The following is a 20,642-nucleotide window of genomic DNA, read 5'->3' as shown; positions in this document are numbered from 1 at the left end:
AGACTTTGTTCAGCAGTGGATAGAAAATGGCTGATGGTGATACAGAATATATCTATTTTTTATATGTAAATAAGTAAAAATACAAATATATATATATATATATATATATTTTTTGTCAGCTCTTTGCTTTATGCGGATGATGTTATACTTCTAAATAAATCCGCTACAAGTCTGCAAGATTCTCTGACTAAATTGAATAGCTGTTGTAATAGATATGGTATGAAGGTCAGCAATAAAAAGACAAAGACAATGAAAATAGGCAGAATCATTGAAAATGTCAACTGTGTTGTGAATGGAGAACCTGTGGAACAAGTAAAACATTTTAGCTACTTAGGCACAATTTTTACTGAAGATGGTAAACTAAATATAGAAATAGACAACAGAATCAGCAAAGCTGGTATCGTGGGAAGTCAATTGAATAAATTCATATGGAATAAGAAAGAAATTAGTCGGAACACTAAATTAGCTGTATACAAAACTGTGTTCAAACCAATTTTAACTTATGGATCTGAGAGCTGGTATAGAAGTAAAACACTTGACCAAAGACTAGAGACCGCAGATATGAGAGTCCTGAGAAAGATTAGAGGCGTGAACAGATGGCATCAATGGCAATATCATATTAAAAATGAGGATATTAGGAAAGAACTTGACATTGTCAGCATCCAGGAATGCGTTAGCAGAGCTAATCTCAGATGGTATGGTCACTTAAATAGAATGGGAGAGGAAAGATTAGCAAAACAAGTGTTCTCTGCCAGGTTGGCAGGAAAACGCTCCAGAGGAAGACCAAGATATAGGTGGATTGATACGGTACAAAGTGCCTTAGACGATAGAAATATAAGATCTGATAATGTTGGAGTCTTGACAAGTAACAGACTGATTTGGAGGAAAATTGTAGATAGGAAGTTAGTAATGATGTAATTTTTTCATGTAGTACTGTCATATCCTGTACACCCCTTGAGGGTACATGGCAGGAATTTGATGATGATGATGATGATGATATATATATATATAAGATCTGATAACGTTGGAGTCTTGACAAGTAACAGACTGATTTGGAGGAAAATTGTAGATAGGAAGTTAGTAATGATATAAATTTTTCATGTAGTACTATCATATCCTGTACACCCCTTGAGGGTATATGTCAGGAATTTGATGATGATGATGGTGATGATATATATAGAGGTAGAATGGATGCAAGTTTTTGAATGTGTGGAGTGAATTTGAGGGAAGATTGGATTTGTATAAGAGAAACAGCCTACACTTGAATGCATTTGGTATCAGGGGTCTTGAAAAACTAATAACGTATGAGATCTAACACAGAGTCAGGGAAACTAAACTATAATGAGAGGAATGGTGAGAATATGAGTGTAAGAATGACAATGTTACATAACTGTGCTAATGATAGGAATGAGCATTATTATGAAAATGATTACGAGAAGAGAACGATATGGACCCATCAGATGTGTGCAAAGATGTCTACATGTATAAGGCACTAGAGAAAAAAAGAGATCTGTAAGTTGTCCAACTGTGTCATGCAGACTGCAGTCAAGAGTATACAAAAGAACATACAGGCAGATTAATATGTCTGTACGCAAATGCTAGGAGTATCAGAAACAACAGGGTAGAGTTTGTTGCCTTGTTCAGTATGTTGGGATCTGGGATTGTAGGCATTAGTGAGACTAGCTATTGGAATCAGACATACTAACTGGTATTGAGTGTAAAGGGTACAGTATTTTTAGGAAGGATAGATAGGATAGGAAAGGAGAGGAATTGCTGCTAATGATAAAGTTGAGACCAATGATTGTATATTAGTAGTAACAGTATTTCATGTGGCAGGGAGTTTGAAGCCATGTAGTATGAGGTGGAATCTAACAAGATCAAATACATAGTGGGGTGTTGTTACAGACCTGGTGGATCAGTTGCTAATGATGAAAAAAATGCACAACCAAATAGAAAGGTGTAAAAAGAGTAATCATAATGGGAGACTTTAATTTTCCAAACACTGATTGAGTAGCAGTAAAATAACATGAGAAGAATGAGACTGAATTTATTAAGTTGTTGCAAGATAACTTCCTCAAGCAGCATGTGAGAGAAGGAACTTGAGGTCAAAGAGTGTTAGATTTGATTATAGTGTCAGAGAGTGTTTCAGTTAAAGACGTAAGTATTCTGCCTCTGGTTGGTGATAGTGATCATGCAGTACTTGCTTGCGAAGTAACTAAGTTTATGAATGTTCAATTTAAAAAAGGTTACATGCTGAACTACAAAGCAAAATTATGACCAAGTGAGGAGTATACTGAGTTCAGTGCAATGGTATGGATTACTGGATGGAAAGAATATTGATAGTGCACATGAAGCATTTAAAAAAACAAATGATGCAATATCAGAATGTGTCCCGAGAGTTCGAAGAATAAATAGGGTAAGAGCAAAATGGATGTATAATCTTATTAAGCAAGAGATTTGTAAGAAAAGGATGATGTGGAAGGAATACTGTGTGCATAAGGATGATGTCCATTATAAAAATTATAAGCAGCAGGCTAAAATAGTCAAAACTGTTATATGGAAAGCTAAGTCTGAAATGAAAAGAAAGTGCCTCTGCAAGCTAAAGACAACTCACAAAAATTCTATCGATGTGCTGCAAGTAAAAGAATGAATGAATATGAAAGAATAACTCTACTGAATGCAGAAGGTTTGAGGGTGACAGATGCAGGAGAGGTTGTTCAACTAAGGATGCCTATTTTGCTAAAAGCTATCAACCTGGTGTATGCAACATTGGGTTCATTGCTATCTCTTCACTGAATGAAAAAACTCAGGTGTATGAAGAGGATAAAAGAGTCCTAAAAGAGTGTTCAGCTGGACTGGCTATTCTTTTGACTAGGCTATATATTTCAGTCTCAGAATAGGGAAGATTCTGCAGGAGTGGAAAGAATGTATGGTAATCCTATTGCACAAGGATGGTGCAAAGACCAATGTATCCAACTATCAACCAATCAGTATCTCAGAAGTGGTGATGAAGATTTTGGAAAAATTGGTTAGGGCTTGTATTCAGAAATGGTTTGACAGTGAATCTCTACTTTGCAATAACAGCATGGGTTTGCTAAGGGAAGGTCATGTTTAGCAACTTACACTGTATAGTAATGTTACTACTGAACTAGACAAGGGGAATGGATACACCATGATACTTTTGGATTTTGCTAAGGCTTTTAACAGAATATAGCATGGAAGACTATTGCATAAAATGGTAAATATGGGTTTGGATTATAGAATAATAGCATGAATAAGAGGATGGCTGACTGACAGATATCAAAAAGTGGTATGTTGGGGGGGGGGATGCGAGTCTACAAGATTTAAGGTAACCAGTGGTGTACCACAAAGACCAGTCTTTGATCCACTGTTATTAAATCTGTACATCAATGACATTGGGAAGGATTTGACAAGCAACTTACAGCTTATTTGTTGATGATGCAAAGATAGGTAGAGTAATCAGGAATGCTGCTGACATCCAGTACTTGCAGAATGATTTGAATAGGCTGAAATTGTGGTCAAGGGAAAATGGATGTTCAATATCAGTAAATGTAAAATCATGCACATTGGTATGATTAATTATCCAACATTTTATTATGGTGGTGGGATTATGCTAAGAGAAACCGATCAGGCTAGGGATCCTGGAGTGTTAGTAGATAAGAAATAGAGAGTGAAAGATAACAGTTTGATAGCTAAGGTAGTCACAGCATGTTGCCCAGGTATGACAATGATGAATTGAGAAGGTGAGCAAAGATTAAGAATGGTATGTTAGCAGAGTTGTGCAAGGAGAAAGGAATTCATTTTATGAATGTGTGGGATGAGTTTGAGGGGCAGATAGAACTGTATAAAAGAGATGGGCTACATTCGAATGGATCTGGTGTAAGTCAGTTGGAAAAGCTGTGACTACAAGAGAAAGTGACTGAAAAAGGAAATGTAAGACTTGAGGAAGGTAAGAGGTATTGTGGAAAAGCAGGAGAGTAAGGTAGGCAAGTTTGTGAATGGAGAGGTGAGTGGCATGAGTGAAGAGAGAAGGATAATCTTAGCATAATCCCACCACTATAATAAACACAGGGCAGACAGGGAAATAGGGGAGGTCAGGGAGAACAGGGAGACACTGTGTGAGAACTGTAGATAATAGTTTCAGGAGTAGATGTGTGAGTGTGCAAGAAAGGATTAAGATAGTCAAGGATGTAGGGGTGACATTTAGGTCTGGGGAGGGATGTAATATCAGTGGTGATAGACAGGAATGGATGGGGAGTGGGAATAGGGGAATGTGGAGGAGTCATATCTGAGAAGTGGGATCAGGAGTAGATGACCCCACTTCTCGGATCAAATGCTAGAAGTAATAAAAACAAGGGAAATAAAATTGTAGCATTGATAGAGTTCATTTGTCCAGAAACTGTTGATATAAGTAAGACATGGTTGAACAAGGATGACATTCTGACAAGGATACGTGGTCTTTTTGTGAGGACAGACAAGACAAAATGAGAGGAGGAGTGCTATTGATAATGGCAGAAGAGTTGTGTCCATAGATGGGTGGAGATGCAAGGAGTAAATATTCACAGTGGTTTTGAAGGAGTATGGTGTGAAGTGGAGGCAGACAGGATGAAATGTTTAGTGGGGTGTTGCTATAGCCCTGGTAATGTGGAAGACAATGAGAAGGAAATGTTTAGACAAATTAGTCTGGCTTGAAAAGGATGATCATTATGAGTGATTTCAATCATGGTAATATAGACTAAAATGAATAGACAGCATTATTAACCAACAGAATGATTTCTTGAGCTTTTAAGAGACAACTACCTTAAGTATGTAACAGAGGCCACATGTGGATCAAGGGTCTTGGGTTTTATTATTATCATCATCGTGTGACACCTCCAAGGAGTCCAAAGACTCATTGAGGGAGGGAACCTACTCTACAACTCTCCATCTCCACCACTCAAATCCACCAACTACAGTTAATTGCATCATTTACACCAACACCATGTGCTGTCCACTACCACCACTAGTATTTTCACAACTACAAACATCCGTGCCCATGGCAGGATTCGAACCCACAGCCTTTTGGCTGGAGAGTGTATAACACTAACCACTCAGCCAAACAGGGCAGCATTTCATTATCTTATCTTATCAGAAGATATTGTTATAAAGGAAGTGTCATATTTTCCTCCAGTTAGTTCCTGATATGGTTGGCCATAGCAGGATTTACTTTTGTGAGAAATAGTTATATGTGGAAATATAAAGCAGGTGATTATGACAAACTTAGGAGGTGGTTGGAAGTGATAGCGTGGAATGAGAAATTGGATGGAAAGGAAATCTACTTGGTCTCCACTCAGAAGGTATCTGGCAAGGGTCAGGAGATTAAATATGGTAGGTGTAATGGATGAGTGAAGATGTGAAGTATGCAATGTGGATGAAAAAAGTAGTGTGGAGGCCCCACAAAATGGTAAAGACAATTAGTTACATGAGGGGTACAAAGAGCAAGGAAAGAAGATGATTTGATTCATAAGGATAGCAAGTGCTGTATAAAAGTAGTTAGCAAATGAGGCTAAAAGAAATCCTAGGGAGTTTGTTTGATATGTGGCCAGTAGAAGGAACAGTGATATGGGAGGATGATGTTGGTCAGTGATAATGGGAGAATGATTTAGTAGAAGTGTTTAATGGGCAATTCAGTGAAGTATGCAGAACTTCACAGCAATGGGAATGGGGGAGGAACCAATAATGATGAGTGAGCAGGAGGAATGTGAGGAATCAAGTAAACATGATGTCAACAAGGTTACGGGACTTGATTCATTTATTCATTTCATATGGTGATTCAACGGCTGTGAGCCTCTTTTACGAGGAGGTACGGCACCACCTCAATCCCCTTATTTTTATCTGGGCTCAGGACTGGCATAGCTGACAATTCAGACTTATGGCTGGAAAGATTGTCTTAAATATTCCTGACTGTATCCGTATGTGTTCACGGGGCCAGTTTGCCTGCTTGCAGGATGAAAAACCCCAGATAAACTGGGGGAAAAACCTTGCTGTCCATGCCCAAGGCTGGCTAACTTGGCTATGACTGAGAAAGATCTTTAAGCTCCTCATGTCATTGACGGGAACCAAATCTAGGACACTCCTTCCCCAGGTATATGCTGGGGAAGGGCATAGCCACTAGGCTAACTGTGTGGACACAGGACTTGATGATATATCATCAGGCATCTTGAAAGAATGTTCCAAGGGGAAGGAATAGTTATAATTACTTTTTTAACATGAGTCTTAAATTGGCCCAAGTTCCTAAGGAGCAAAAAGCAGGCAAAATTGTTCTGCTTTATAAAGGGGATGATAAGACTAGGGCTTCGAATTGTAGGCCAATCTGCTTGTCTGGAATTGTGGTCAATATGTTGGAGATGCTAGGTAGGACAAGGATTCAGAACTAGGTTGATAGCAGCAGAAAACTCATTAATGGACAGCATGAGTTTGCTAAAGGAAGAGCATGCTTTAGCAATCTGCTTACTTATTATAACAAGGTGATGAAAACATTGGACAAGGGGGATGCACATACATAGATTTTGGGAAGGCTTTCGATGGATTGCCACATGTCGAACTAGTAGTTAATTATAACAGATGGGTTGGATAGGAGATGATTAGTGCACTGAATTGAAAATTGGCTGTCTGTTGGTATCAACAGGTTTTGTATAGGGAAGTGATATCTAGAAGGAAAAAAAGTCACTAGTGGTGTTCCCCAGGGATCTGTTTTGGGAGCATTCTTTAATTTGTATGTAAGAAAAACTTAACTAGTGGTGTTCCCCGGGGGGTCTGTTTTGAGAGCATTCTTTAATTTGTATGTAAATGGTACTGAAAAGCTTGAAGGGTCACATACACTTGTTTGCAGATTATGTGAAGTTAGGGAGAGATGAGAAGTAGAGATGTTGTAGCTTTACAAAATGACCTAAATAGAATCTATGAAAAAGGGTGAGTGTGTGGGGATTTTAGTAATATTTTGATGTAGCAAAGTGTAAGGTTTAAAATTTGGAAAGCAAAGATGGAATGCAAAGTATAGGATTGGTGGAGATGAAAGATCTGTAGGTGATGTGGATAGAGACTTGAAATTTTGTGAACATTTTGCTAAAATTGTGAGGACAACACAGCGGATTATGGGAACGATGCGTAGAACACTGACATGTAGAAGTATGATGAGTATGAAAAGTATGATGAGATGTTGGAGAGGGTTCTGAGATGATGACTAAGTTGTCAATCATCTCAGAACCCTTTGAGATGATTGAAAATTTCTGGACTCGGGAATGCGGAATATGATGTCAGATTGAGAGAATGCAAATTACCAAGCCAAGTGGATTGAAGGAAGATGTGAGACATGATTGAGATGTATAAGTGGTAAAAGTAATTACTAGATTAATGTGGATGAGATTTTTCACAGAATATATGGAGACATGGGGAGAATGAAAGCTATATAAGCTGGGTGTGAGCAAGCAGGTGAGGAGTAGACTTTTTGTATGGAGAATAGTGGATGATTGGAATGCACTGCCTGAGAGTGTGGTGAATGCATTTAGGTCAGGGTATGATGAGTTGTGCATGTGAGAGTGGGGTCTGTTAATAATAAAAAGAAGAAGAATATATTCCAAATTGATAGTTTAAAAATATAACTGAAGAAGAGTTGAAAGTACAAGTGGATATCCCCAAATAGTTCACCTGGGGGATAGTTACATTTATGATAACATTTATACTAATAATAAAAATAAAACTTCATTTCTGAAATGTCTCAAATTTTTTTCTATGCTTTGAATTTTTGGATAAAAAACTATGTTAAATATTAATATTATATTTTAACATTATATTCAATTTTTTTCCCTTTGAACTATATATATATATATACACACACACATACTTACTACATCTGCTAAAATGGTATTTACTATTAACTTCTTTTTCTGACTGCATGTATCCTGTTGTAAATCATTAGTCTTTTCAAGTCTCTGTAGGAAGTATCTGATCTCTTTAATATAGGAATAAATTCTGAAAGTAAATGATTTCTGAATGTGAAATCTGTTAATATGCTAATTTTAAAAATCTAAAAATGAAATTATTATGATTAATGGGCAGTGGCAAAACTATGAATGAACATATGACCTCTTGCAATGAGTTCTCCCTGGGTCCTGAACACTTTCCGATCACTTTAGTTTTTGTACAGTCTCCTCAAGTACTTTGATAGAGTGGATTAGCAATAGCACAACTACTATACTGAAGAGTTTTAATGTATGGTAGTTATATCACTGCTAATCCTAATCTTCCCTCACCCCCAATATCACTTATATTATTGGTCAACAAATTAAAACTTTTTTTTTTTTTGTGGAGATTAATTAGGTGACTCTAAATGTATTTCAAGGTGCTGAATCTAAAACCGGAATCTAAAAAATATCACACAAGGCTTTTTTTTCCTTACATATATGTATAATATTAATAGGTTTTTGGAATATTTTATCATGAATTAGCCAATAATAATAATAATACTCCCCCCCCCCCGAAGGAACACGCCCTTGTCGTGGTGGTTAGGCTTGCGTGCTTCAGTGACGTTGAAAGTAATTCTGGCGGTAGCATAGCTGCCAGCAGGGCCACCCTTGTCAGATAGGTCTCAACTGAGGAGCCAGACTAACAGTGTTTCCCCCCCCATCTTAATGGTGAAAAGTAAGAAGAGATCCATAGCGAATCAGTCGATGCCTGGGTCATCAAGGACTGCATCAGATGTTGGGGATCCTGGGCATCAGGCGACAAGTGGGCTACAGGACCCAGCTCTCCTTGCTGAGCAATCAAGGCTGGAAGCTGAAAAGCAACTGGAAGAAACCAAACATAAAAAAATGGACTAGAAGAAAACAGAGACGTTATGAAATGTTTTTACAGATCAACACCAGAAAAATGAGGTTTTAGAAAGCATATGCATTTAATTTGGAAACAAAAATTCCCAGAATCTGCAATAACAGAACAAAAAACTTACGGACCAAAAGAATTTCATTTTCTGTAACAAAATATTTACTGAACTTGAGCTGCAAGAGTTATGTAATAAACCAACAACTCCAGTAACAGCAAATCATCAGGAGGTAGCTATATCAAACTTTGGAATTCGATTCATTAAGCATCAAGCTAACGACATACCTCAGAATGTTTTGAGAGAAGTGCAGTGTAAAATGAAGGATATTGGAACATATGAACTTCATAAATGATTGTATAAGACTACCACCATTAAAAGCGTTACTAAATCTAAGCTAAAACAGCTCCTCTTAGATGCAAATGCTGTGATTAAAACCATCACAACCAACAATATAAAGGAAACAAATCAGCTCCTATACAGCACAGCCTATATCATTACAGTGAAGCTTGGTTGCAAACTGCAAGAGCAAAAGCCAAGGATGAAACAATCTGCACCATGAAAAATCCGTTTGGAACGAAAAGTCAACAAACTTCAAGCTGATCTGAGAAAAGTTTTAAAGGACAGCTGAAAAATAATAACATCAAAAAACAAACTGATTAACACATATAATTTGGCCACCAAAACAATCGCTGACGTTACTGAAGAGCTAAAACAAAGAATTATAGCTACTGCACAGAAAATTAAAAGATAGGAAGCAAGAATAAACCAATATGCACAAAATATGCAATTTCGAAAGAACCAACAACAGTTCTTTCAGTCTCTCCAGAAAAATACAAATACAAAAAATCACCAGAAAAAGAAGAAACACTCAAATTTTGGAAGTCAATCTGGTATAATCCTATTGAACACAAAAAGATGCCTCGTGCATTAAGGAAATTATTATTATTATTATTATTATTATTATTATTCAGGCCTCCAAGGAGTGAAAAGACTCATCGAGGGAGGTCCTTCCTAAGACATAAAGTCTGTCAAGACTCATTGAGGGGAGGTCCCCCCCTGAGAAACACAAAGTTTATCATACCACTCCTTAAACTCACTGCCGTTCTCGCTCCCACCACTCCATCAGGCAATGCATTCCACGGCTCAACCACCCTCCACACAAAGAAACCACTCCTTACCCTCTTGCTCACAGTTTCCTTTCGTAACTTCCAGGGATGGCCTCTTGTCATCACTCCTTCCCCCTGATCAACCAAGCGAAAGAACTCCCCAGTGTCAACCCTGTAACCACCTCTCAACAGTTTAAAAGTCTCAATCATATCACCTCTCCTTCTTCTATCCACCAAACTCTGCAGTCCACATTCTCTCAGCCGATCCTCATAACAATCCTTGTACAGTCCTGAAACCATCTTTGTCATCCGTCTTTGTATCCTTTCCACAGTTAATTTATCCCCTTCAAATCCTGGGGACCAAATCTGAGAACAATAGTCCAAGTGTGGTCTGATCAGAGACTTATACAATGGAATGATAACCCTCTTATCTCTGCAGGTCAGTGTCCTTCTCATAATTGCAGCAATCCTCTGTGTTACCTTCACCACCTTTGCAATATGTCCCCTAAACTTCAGGTTTCTATCAATCATCAACCCCAGATCTCTTGTCTCCCCTACTTCCTCCAGTATAACTCCTCCCATAGAGTATGCAGCATCCCATCGATGTTTCCCAAACCTCAAGACCTTACATTTTGCTGCATTAAACTGACACCCCCATTCATTTGCCCATCTATCCAGCTTATTTAAATCCTCTTGCAGGGCTACCACATCTGCACTATTACTAATAATCCTTCCCAGCTTCGCATCATCCACAAACCTTTATATTAATGACAATGGCTATGTCATTGATATAAAGGTTAAACAATATAGGTCCTAGTACTGAGCCCTGTGGGACCCCACTTGTAACCCTCTGCATCCTGGAAACTGCTCCACCATACACAACTCTCTGATACCTATCAGACAGCCAATCCTGAATCCAGTTGACCAATCTGACATCCAGACCCATGTGCTGCAACTTAAATATCAGCTTATCATGTGGCACCCTGTCAAATGCCTTAGCCAAGTCTAAGAAAATTGCAGTATATGCCTTTCCCTCATCTAATGCTCTTGTAACTTTATTATAAAAGGCTAGCATATTGCTAAAACAAGAGCGTCCTTTCACAAATCTATGTTGATTCTCACAGATAACATTACCCTCATCTGCCCAATGCTGTACACGGTCCCTCACTACTTTCTCCAAGATCTTAACAACTACTGATGACACACAGTCTGGCCTATAATTAGACACTTCCAGTCTGTTACCACCCTTATGCAATGGCACTATCTTACCTTCCTTCCATTCCCTCTGCACCTTTGCCAAAGCCAGACTTTCATTGAAAAGCCACGTTAGAAAGGTACTGTCAATTCCCTAGCACATTCTCTCAAAACTCGTGGCGAAATACCATCCAGTCCCACAGCTTTACTGACATCCAGAGTACTCAGTATCTGAAACACACTCTCCTCCTGTAACTCCAGACCTCGTACCAGTCCTATCCCTCTAGCGTTAAAACTGACTCCTCTAGGATGAAATACTCCAATAAAGTGTTCATTGAACAATTCCACTATGTCCTCTTCATCAGTCACTCTAATCCCATTTTTATCCCACAATATCATTCTTCCACAGTCATTTCTCCTCCTACTGGCCACATAGCTAAAAAATTCCCTAGGATTTTCTTTGGATCTTAGGGCCAATCTCCTCTCATATTCTAGTTTCGCTTTCCTTACCACACGAGTCACTCTTCTGGCCTGTGTCTTATATTCCTCATGCATCTCTTCACCTGTCTCTTCCATAGCCTCTTTTTCGCATGCAATTCCTGTTTAATATTGTTTGTCATCCACTTTACTCCAAATTGCACCCTCTTCTTCACTCGTGGTATACAACTTACCATTGCTGATAAGTAACTATCATCCAATAACAAATAGAATCAGAAATGAAACAAAAACGAATGCAAAATGTCATTATCACTAAAGAAATGGTCAATGCACAAGCTAGAAAATTCAAAACCTGGAGTGCACCTGGCAAAGACAAACTACATGGATTTTGGTTAAAGCATCTAACCAATTTACATGGTAGAACAATTTAATTATTTGTTGCAGTCAGGATCAGTGGAAGACTGGATGATATCTGGGTGCACGTTTTTCTTCATGAAAGATAAGGATAAGGGTGCAGACACAAGTAACTATCATCCAATAACATGCCTACCAACTATGCTTAAGCTGTTCACTGCAATCATAGCAAATTCCATATACCACTACTTATCAGTTAATCAGATTTATTCGATTGAACAAAAAGGCAATTTTCAAAAATCTAAAGGAATAAAAGACCAGATCCTTATTAATAAAATGATTCTCATAAATTCAAAAAGACGACAAACTAATTTAAACATGGTATAGATAGACTATAAGAAAGCATCCGATTCCCTCCCACACTCCTAGATCCTAAAATTGCTACCTACAAATATTTGGAATTAATAAAAACATACATTCATTTCTGGCTGCTGCTGCTATGAAATCATAGAAAACAACTTTAATAGTGAATAATGAATGATTCGAAGATATTAGTATTAAACATGGAATTTTCCAAGATGATTCCTTGTCACCATTGCTCTTCAACATTTCTTTGATACCTTTGTCTATGATTCTAAAGAAAGCAAAACTTGGATATGAAATTCCTTAATGTAATATTAAAATTTCCCATCTGTTGTATATGGATGACTTGAGGTTATATGGAAAATCGGCCCAGCAAATAGACTCTTTACTGAACACAGTTCGTATTTTCAGTCAGGACGTCAAAATGGAATTTGGTTTAGATAAATGCGCAATTTTATCTATTAAATGAGGAAAAATTAATGACACTAGCAATTTTAATCAAAAGAAATATATAAAAGCAATTTCAGCTGATGAATACTATAAATACCTAAGAATATTAGAAGCCAGTGATATTCTTGCTCGAAAGTTAAACAACAGGCATCATCAGAATACATCAAAAGATTAGAAATATTCTTAAAACAAATCTGTTTTAAGAATGGATTAAACACAATTAGAGCAATGAATTCTTGAGCTATACCAATGATCTGATACACAGCTGGCATAATAGACTGGACAAAAGAAGACAACCTGAAGACAAACTGGACTGCAAAACTAGAAAACTAATGACTATGCATCATAGTCAGGATCACTAGTCAGGTATGCATTACACCACGAAATGATGTTGACCGGTTGTACCTACCAAGGAGAATATGGATGGGGGGTCTGCTGCAAGTCCTCAGTATCTCAAATTTCTTTGAGATACTGAGGACAAAATTGACATGAACAAGATGTGGCAATGGCTACAATATGGATATATTAAAAAGAAACAGAAGGATTTATCCTAGCAGCTCGAGAACAGGCATTACAAACTAATGCAATGAAAGCAAAAATTCTGAACATCAATAATAACAGCAAATGCAAATTATGCGATCAGAAAGACTCTAGAATATCTAATCAGTGGCTGCAGTATGATAAGTCAAACTCACTATAAATACTGCCATGATCAAGTGGCCAAAATAAGTCACTGGCATGTATGCAAAAAATATGGCTTTCTTCCTTCTGATAACTGGTGGCAGCATAAAATAGAACAGTATTGGAAAACAAAACAGCAAAAATTCTATGGGACTTTAAAATACAAACTGATCAGCATTTGGAACACAACAGACCTGACATCACAATTATCAAACATCGATAGGTTTGGATTATTGATATCGCAGTACCCAATGATAACAACATTAACAACAAAGAACTGGAAAAAATTACTAAACATCAAGATCTGGCAATTGAAGTTGGCCGGCTGTGGCTTAAACACACCAAAGTCATCCCAATAGTTATCGGTGCACTTGGTGCAACTTCAAAGAAGCTATCCAACTACTTACAGCATTTAAACATCAACGAAGTGACCCCATATGACCTACAAAAAACAGCATTACTTGGAACAGTCCATATTTTATGACGCTACCTGACGGACTATTCTTAGATTCTTGGGTGGAATCTGAATTGTTCTGTATCGCCAGTCAAATTGTTGTTGAAATGATATCTTGTTTTGACTGTGTATCAATTATGTGAATAAAATAATAATAATAAAATTTTAAATTATCATCACTTAATTTCACATTTGTATCTGTTGTGATTATAAAGATATGTAAGAGTAGTTTGAAAATAAATATAGATATGAAATGAACATGTTTGAACATATCTCTGAATGAATCTCAGAATCTCATTTCTTTAATTTATTATTATATCACATTTAAAACTTAGAGGTTGTAATACAAGGGCTACTTCTGTTAAGTTTGTCACTCATTTGTTAATGTTATACAAATATCATTCCTCATTTAACAAGTATTACATTGTAACCTTCATTACTTAATTTTAAAATCTACTGAAATCAGTGTTACTGAAGTGATTTTCAATACTTTGGATGTGTAGGACCAAGATAAAAGTGCACCTAATTTTTGCTGTACATTTTGTAAAGTTAATTTCAATCAAGGAAAATTGCTTATGTCTTTTGAAATAACAATGATTTGGAGAGAAAAAAAGATCAAGTAACATTGTTACTTCTGTTTCATTAAATGGATATGGATTTTGTATGAGAAACATTTTTTTTTTAATTTTTATCATAGCTAAACTTAGAATCTCTCATAAGATCAGTGACTCACTCTTCAGGTCTTTGAGCACCTAATAAGGTCTACACCTTTTTACTACTTGCCTATGGGAAATATATGATTTATGTATTAATTCAATCTTATATCTCTTCGTGTCTGGCTGCAACTGATGGTGGATTTCCTGGTGAGTACAGCAGTTCTTCTCAGTGGCAGACCTTTCCTCTCACTGAGTTTCGGTTTCCAGTCCTGGAGCGATGTTTAGTAGTGATATTTCAGGTCACTAAGTGAGATTTAAATTTGTAGTTAAGTGAGAATTTTGGAAGAGTTCCCCTGCACTCGAACAGGATCTCAATAAAGATCGGAACTCATCTGGAATAGTGGCCCTCCCATAATGCATAACATTATACATATATCCAAAAGGAAGTGTTCTTTGCATTATAGGATACTAAAACAGTTGATGTGAAGTCGTCAGTCTGTGTATACAAGTAGCCTAGTCATGAAGATACTTCACATGCAAACTTTCTTTGCTTATACTTGGATATAGGATTAAACAAGAACATATTATTATTACCCCAAGACCTCATGGAGTCAAACACTCATCTGCGAGGTCATTTACTTCATCATTTTGTTGACGAGTGTAATTTGTAACCAAGTAAAAAAAAATTCTACAACTAATATGCAATGTATTAATGTTACATGCAAATATCAAAAATTCTAGTTTCTGATGTTTTAATTCTAGTTTTTGATGTTTCGCTCTGCTGCGAAATAAGCAATGAAGCCATAATATCATCAACTAATGGCGAATGTCTGTAACTTTCAGAAACATGCAGGCAAACTTCTTTCAAATAATTATATTTCCTGATAGCTTCTTTTTCCACAGTTATCTTTTCTGCTAAACTGATCCCTAGAAATTAAACTTATTGGTGTTTTGGTTACTGGCTTTGCTTACATCATTTAATGATAATAAGCCAGTAAATATATATATATATGTTAAAGATACCAAGCTATTTTAAACCTGGTTTTACTCCATTTCCCAAGTAAGCAAACAGACAAATAAGTGAAGTTTGCACCTGCACATAGTGTGAGTCTAACTGACCCACAAGGTAGTGCAAGTCTAGGCAACTCGTGGTAAAAGTGGAATAAGCTCTGATCACTATTCTTAATATTTACCCTTAATGCAAAGCCCATCTCCTTGAGGAGATGTATAATGCTATGCATTAAAGGCAAGGGGCCACTATCCATACTGGTTTCGACCTTTATTGAGGTCTCATCAGTGGGAGTCAGGCTTAGAAATACCAAGGTTAAGTAATACAGAGCTTATAAGTATTTTACCAAAACAAGTTACCGAAAGGTGCTTTGACCTTATTAAATAAAAATCTCAGAATGAGAGATAGATGTAGAAAGTTTTTTACCTTGGGTATAATATATGTTAAAGATACCAAGCTATTTTAAACCTGGTTTTACTCCATTTCCCAAGTAAGCAAACAGACAAATGGTGACAAATACGTGCAGGTGCAAATTTGACTTGTCTGCTTGCTTACTTGGGAAATGGAGTAAAACTAGGTTTAAAATAGCTTGGTATCTTTAACATATATTATACCCAAGGTAAAAAACTTTCTACATATATATATATATATATATATATATATATATTGAAATTTTGAAATATATTTAAATTAATTTAAATATATTTCAAATATATTTAAATTAAATTAAAATAATTAATTTCAAAAGAATATATTTTGAAATTATATATTCTTTTTAGGCTCAAACCACGAGGGTGGTTTAAGCCTAAAAAGAATTCATAATTTCAAAATTATTTTTATTTTTCAACATAATCTCCCTTAAGACTAATACATTTATTCCAGCAAAAACAGTTTTGTGGGCAAGTTCATTGTCCTGATGATAGATGATTTTTTTCTTCTGCAAACAGGGTCTTTCCTCACAAATTTTTTCGTCTAGTCTGGTTAAAAGATCGGAATAATATTCCCTAGTTATTGTTTTACCCTTTTCAAGATAATTAATAAACAACATCCCAAAACATTAATGCCATGACCTTTCCTTCTGATGGAACATACTTTGTCTTCTTTGGAGCTGAACAACTGGCTTCTGTCCACTGTTTTGACTGTTGTTTGGATTATGGTGTGTAATGGTGAATCCAGGTCTCATCCATAGTAATAAATCGATGCACAAAATCAGTTTTATTCTTGTTAAACTCCAAGCACTGTTTAGAGACTTTCATGCGAGTGCATTTATGATCTGCTGTGAGCAAGCACGGCACCCATCTTGCACAAAGCTTTATCATTTGCAATTCTTCATGCAAAATATATCCTACACGTTCTTTTGAAATGCCTATAGTCCCAGCTTCACACACTTTGAGTCGCCAGTCATCCAATACTATACCGTGCACTTGATTAATGATTTCTAGTGTTATTACACTTTTTGGATGTCCTTCATGTGGATCATCTTCAAGGCTCGTACAGCCATGTTTAAACTCGACAGCCAATTTTCTTAATTGTCGAAAACGAAGGAGAAGAGTGCCCATAAACTTTTATGAACTTCAAATGAATTTCTTTTGGTGTTAAACCTTCTTTTAACTGCACGATACTCAATTTTATCCATTTCAAGGGATACAGACAACACTTTTGCTTCAGACAGTTGTATAAAACAAACTACTTGATAGAATGACTTGCAATTTCACATGGATACTTATGACAGATGTACCAACTTAGAAAAAAAAATCTTGCTGACAGTGTTGCCATCTATGGTCGAAGCTGAGAACTTTTCAGACCCCTTCGTATATATCATCTATCCTGGCCAAAAAAAACTAAACTATCTCTGTTTGCAAAAAAAGAGTGCTTGTAAGGAAAGATAGGGAAAGTAGGGAATAATGTAGGAATTGTTACCTTGTGGAAGCTATCCCTCAATTACTATTACAGGAAAATGGCTTCAAATTATTAAATATCAGATACCAGAATAATCCATACCACACTGAATTCAAGATGGTAATAAAGCAAGTACAGGATAGACACAATACTATAGTACTTCCAAGTTGAGTCTACATGTGTAAGCATAATACCCTATCCTATCCAAAATGAATGTGGAATACTATTTGAAAATTTGAGAAAACAGTTGCATGTGCTATTCTGTTGTTAAGCATAAAATACTGATTGAAAGGCGTCACAACTACTTGAGAAGCATGGTTAACGCTTTTTGCTATGAGACTAAAGAATTTGGGTTTGGAGATGCAAGCAGTCACAGATGTAAGGAATATCACGACATGTAGGGTTGGTATGCTATGCATTTTTATTTAAGACCAGCAGCTCACAAACCTGGTTTAACAATATACTTTTTTAAATGTGCCAAGGCCCACATAACCTAGACAGGAAATTAAGAATAAAATGGTATTTATCAGTAAATCAAACTGCACACTCTTATGGTTTGATAGAGTTGTTTAGGTATGGAGAACACTTTTTTTCTATTGAGTGTATTTTCCCCAATAACAAAGTTTCAAGCTGACAGTCTAATCATGCGTTGTTTCTTTGACATGGATTTATCAAGTCTGTTAGTCATGTATGGGCAAATGGATGCTTTACACTAGACTGTGGCATTACACTCCTGATTCTTACATCTTCATCCATCCATTTATTCATTTGACATCATCAGATGCTGTTATTGTTTTGAGAAGTCCTCCTTCCATCCTTCCAACATGTCCTTTAAATGTTTTACATCATGCAACACAATAATGCACCCTATTATAAAGCAATAATTGTAAAGACGTAGTTTGAAGAAAATAACAGTGGAGCATTACGGTGTTCAGAAGACAGCACTGATCCAGGCATGTAGCATGAAATGGAATGCAGAATTAATTGCTAAATACTTTTTCCATGATACACTGAAATAGTTATTATGGTCAAAGAAAAGATAGCATATTATTCAATAAAGTTCAATAAGATGTGGTTTGTTTATAATATGCACATAATCACCACCTTTCAGTAGGCTAGAGAATGTTTAACCTCCTCACCTCCAAATACACAAAAGGTGTAAGAAACTCGACAGAAAACTTCATGGGGAAACTCCTCAAATCGAAAGAAGAAAAAAGTATAAATGAACAAAGTGATCATGAATTCAAGTTTACAATTAGGCTTTTGGCTCTGGGATTCAAGAGTCTTTGTGTACTGGCATGCTGTTTACAAAAGTTATGCAGATTGTAAGTCTAATTTGGAAAAGAGATCAATGCAGCTTGAGGGATTTTCAAAACTGTTTAGTAGATGCAATGTCTAAATGTATTCCAAGGGTGAGAGGGTTAAATAAGGTGGGTGTGAGATGGATGAATAAAGAGATTAAGCATGCGATACAGAGAAAAAGGGCATTGTGGAGGCAGCATAAGAGAAGTGGAAATAACCAATTTCATGAGGTCTACAAAGACCAAGCAAGGAGGGTGACTTGGTTGGTGAGGGTAGCTAAAGAGAGCTATGAACAGCAGTTGGCTAATGAAGCCAAAAAAGAATCCTAAGGAATTCTTTCGATATATTGCCAGCAAAAGAAAGAATAATTATGGAAGGATGACACTGATTGGAGAAAATGGTATAATGACAGCTGATGCAGAATGTGTGGTGGAAATACTTAATGAACAGTTCATAAAGATCTTTTGATCTTGTGAATGTGACTTCATGGAGGAATTGAGAGCAGATGATGATGGGGAGGAGAGACTGACTGTAGGTGAGCAAGAGGTGTATGGGGAGTTGAGTAAACTAGATGTTAATAAGGCTGTGGGACTTGATAACATATCACCACGTATTCTGAAAGAATGTGCCAGGGAGTTGACACCTGCCTTGACACATTCTTTTAATATGAGTCTTGCACTTGGTCAAGTTCCTAAGGAGTGGAAGGAGGGCAAGATTGTGCCACTTCATAAAGGAGGTGATCGAACTCAAGCATCAAACTATAGGCCTATCTGTGAGTTAGGTGTTGTGGTTAAGTTGTTGGAGAAGCTTGTGAGAACTAGGATCCAGAGTTGGGTTGATAACAATGGTATTATCTTTGATGGACAGCATGGATTTGCTAGGAGGTCATGTTTTAGTAATCTACTTATTTATTACAATAAAGTGACTGCTTCCTTGGACAGAGGAAAAGGATACACAGTAATATACTTGGATTTCGCAAAGGCTTTTGATAGAGTACCTCATGATAGGTTGACAGTCAAACTAGAGTAGATGGGGTTGGATATTAGATTGGTGCATTGCATTGGAGACTGGCTATCTGATAAGTATCAACAAGTTGTGTATAGGGGAGCAATATCCATGAAAAGGAATGTCACTAGTGGAGTGCCTCAGGGGGTCTGTTTTAGGTCCATTACTGTTTAACTTGTATATTAATGATATAGGTGAAGATTTGGATGGAGATATTCAGTTGTTTGCAGGTGATGCAAAGTTGAGACGAACCATGAAGTGTAGTGAAGATGTTTTGGCCTTACAGGAAGACTTGAATAGATTGAGTGATTGGGCATGGAAATGGGGATGTGAGTTCAATGTTGCAAAATGTAAGGTTTTAAACTTTGGAAAACAAAGATGGGATGCAGAATTTATGCTTGGTGAGAATATATTGTTGGAGGTAGAGGAAATAAGAGATCTGGGGGTGACAGTGGATAAGGATCTAAATTTAGGGGACACATCGCCAAAATTGTGAAGACAACACAAAGGCTTCTGGGAATGATGCGGAGGACACTGACGTGTAGAAGTAGGGAGATTCTTGTTCCGTTGTATAAGGCTTTGATTAGGCCACACATGGACTATTCTGCCCAGATTTGGTCACCAAGTTTTCAGAAGGATGAAGAGATGTTGGAAAGGGTCCAAAGGAGACTGACTAAGGTAGTTTCTGACCTCTAGAATGTGGAGTATGAAGAAAGATTGAGAAGATGTAATTTGCAGAGTCTGGTGGACAGGAGGAAGAGGGGAGATATGATAGAAACCTACAAGTTGGTAAGGGAAGTAGGTTGTTATAGGATCAATGCTGGAGAAGTTTTACAGAGAATAGTGGGAG

General features: G+C 36.8%; 1 protein-coding gene across 1 annotated transcript in view; it reads right to left on the bottom strand.

Annotated features, from left to right (window-relative positions):
- LOC150098204 (uncharacterized) overlaps positions 1 to 20,642 on the bottom strand; it is a 264,871-nt gene that overhangs the window by 231,360 nt on the left and 12,869 nt on the right. Inside the window, exon 2 of the mRNA XM_090406279.1 lies at positions 7,908 to 8,031. Within this exon, the coding sequence (XP_090262405.1) occupies positions 7,908 to 8,031 (124 nt within the window). The remainder of the gene's footprint in view (positions 1 to 7,907; positions 8,032 to 20,642) is intronic.

The sequence above is a fragment of the Typopeltis vanoorti genome, chromosome 16 (genome assembly GCF_054136105.1).
Source record: "Typopeltis vanoorti isolate ZY-2024b chromosome 16, IOZ_Tvanoo_1.0, whole genome shotgun sequence".
Classification (NCBI taxonomy): Eukaryota; Metazoa; Arthropoda; class Arachnida; order Uropygi; family Thelyphonidae; genus Typopeltis; species Typopeltis vanoorti.
The sequence above is the reverse complement of the archived record's forward strand: the minus strand, read 5'-3'. Positions and strand labels throughout refer to the sequence as shown.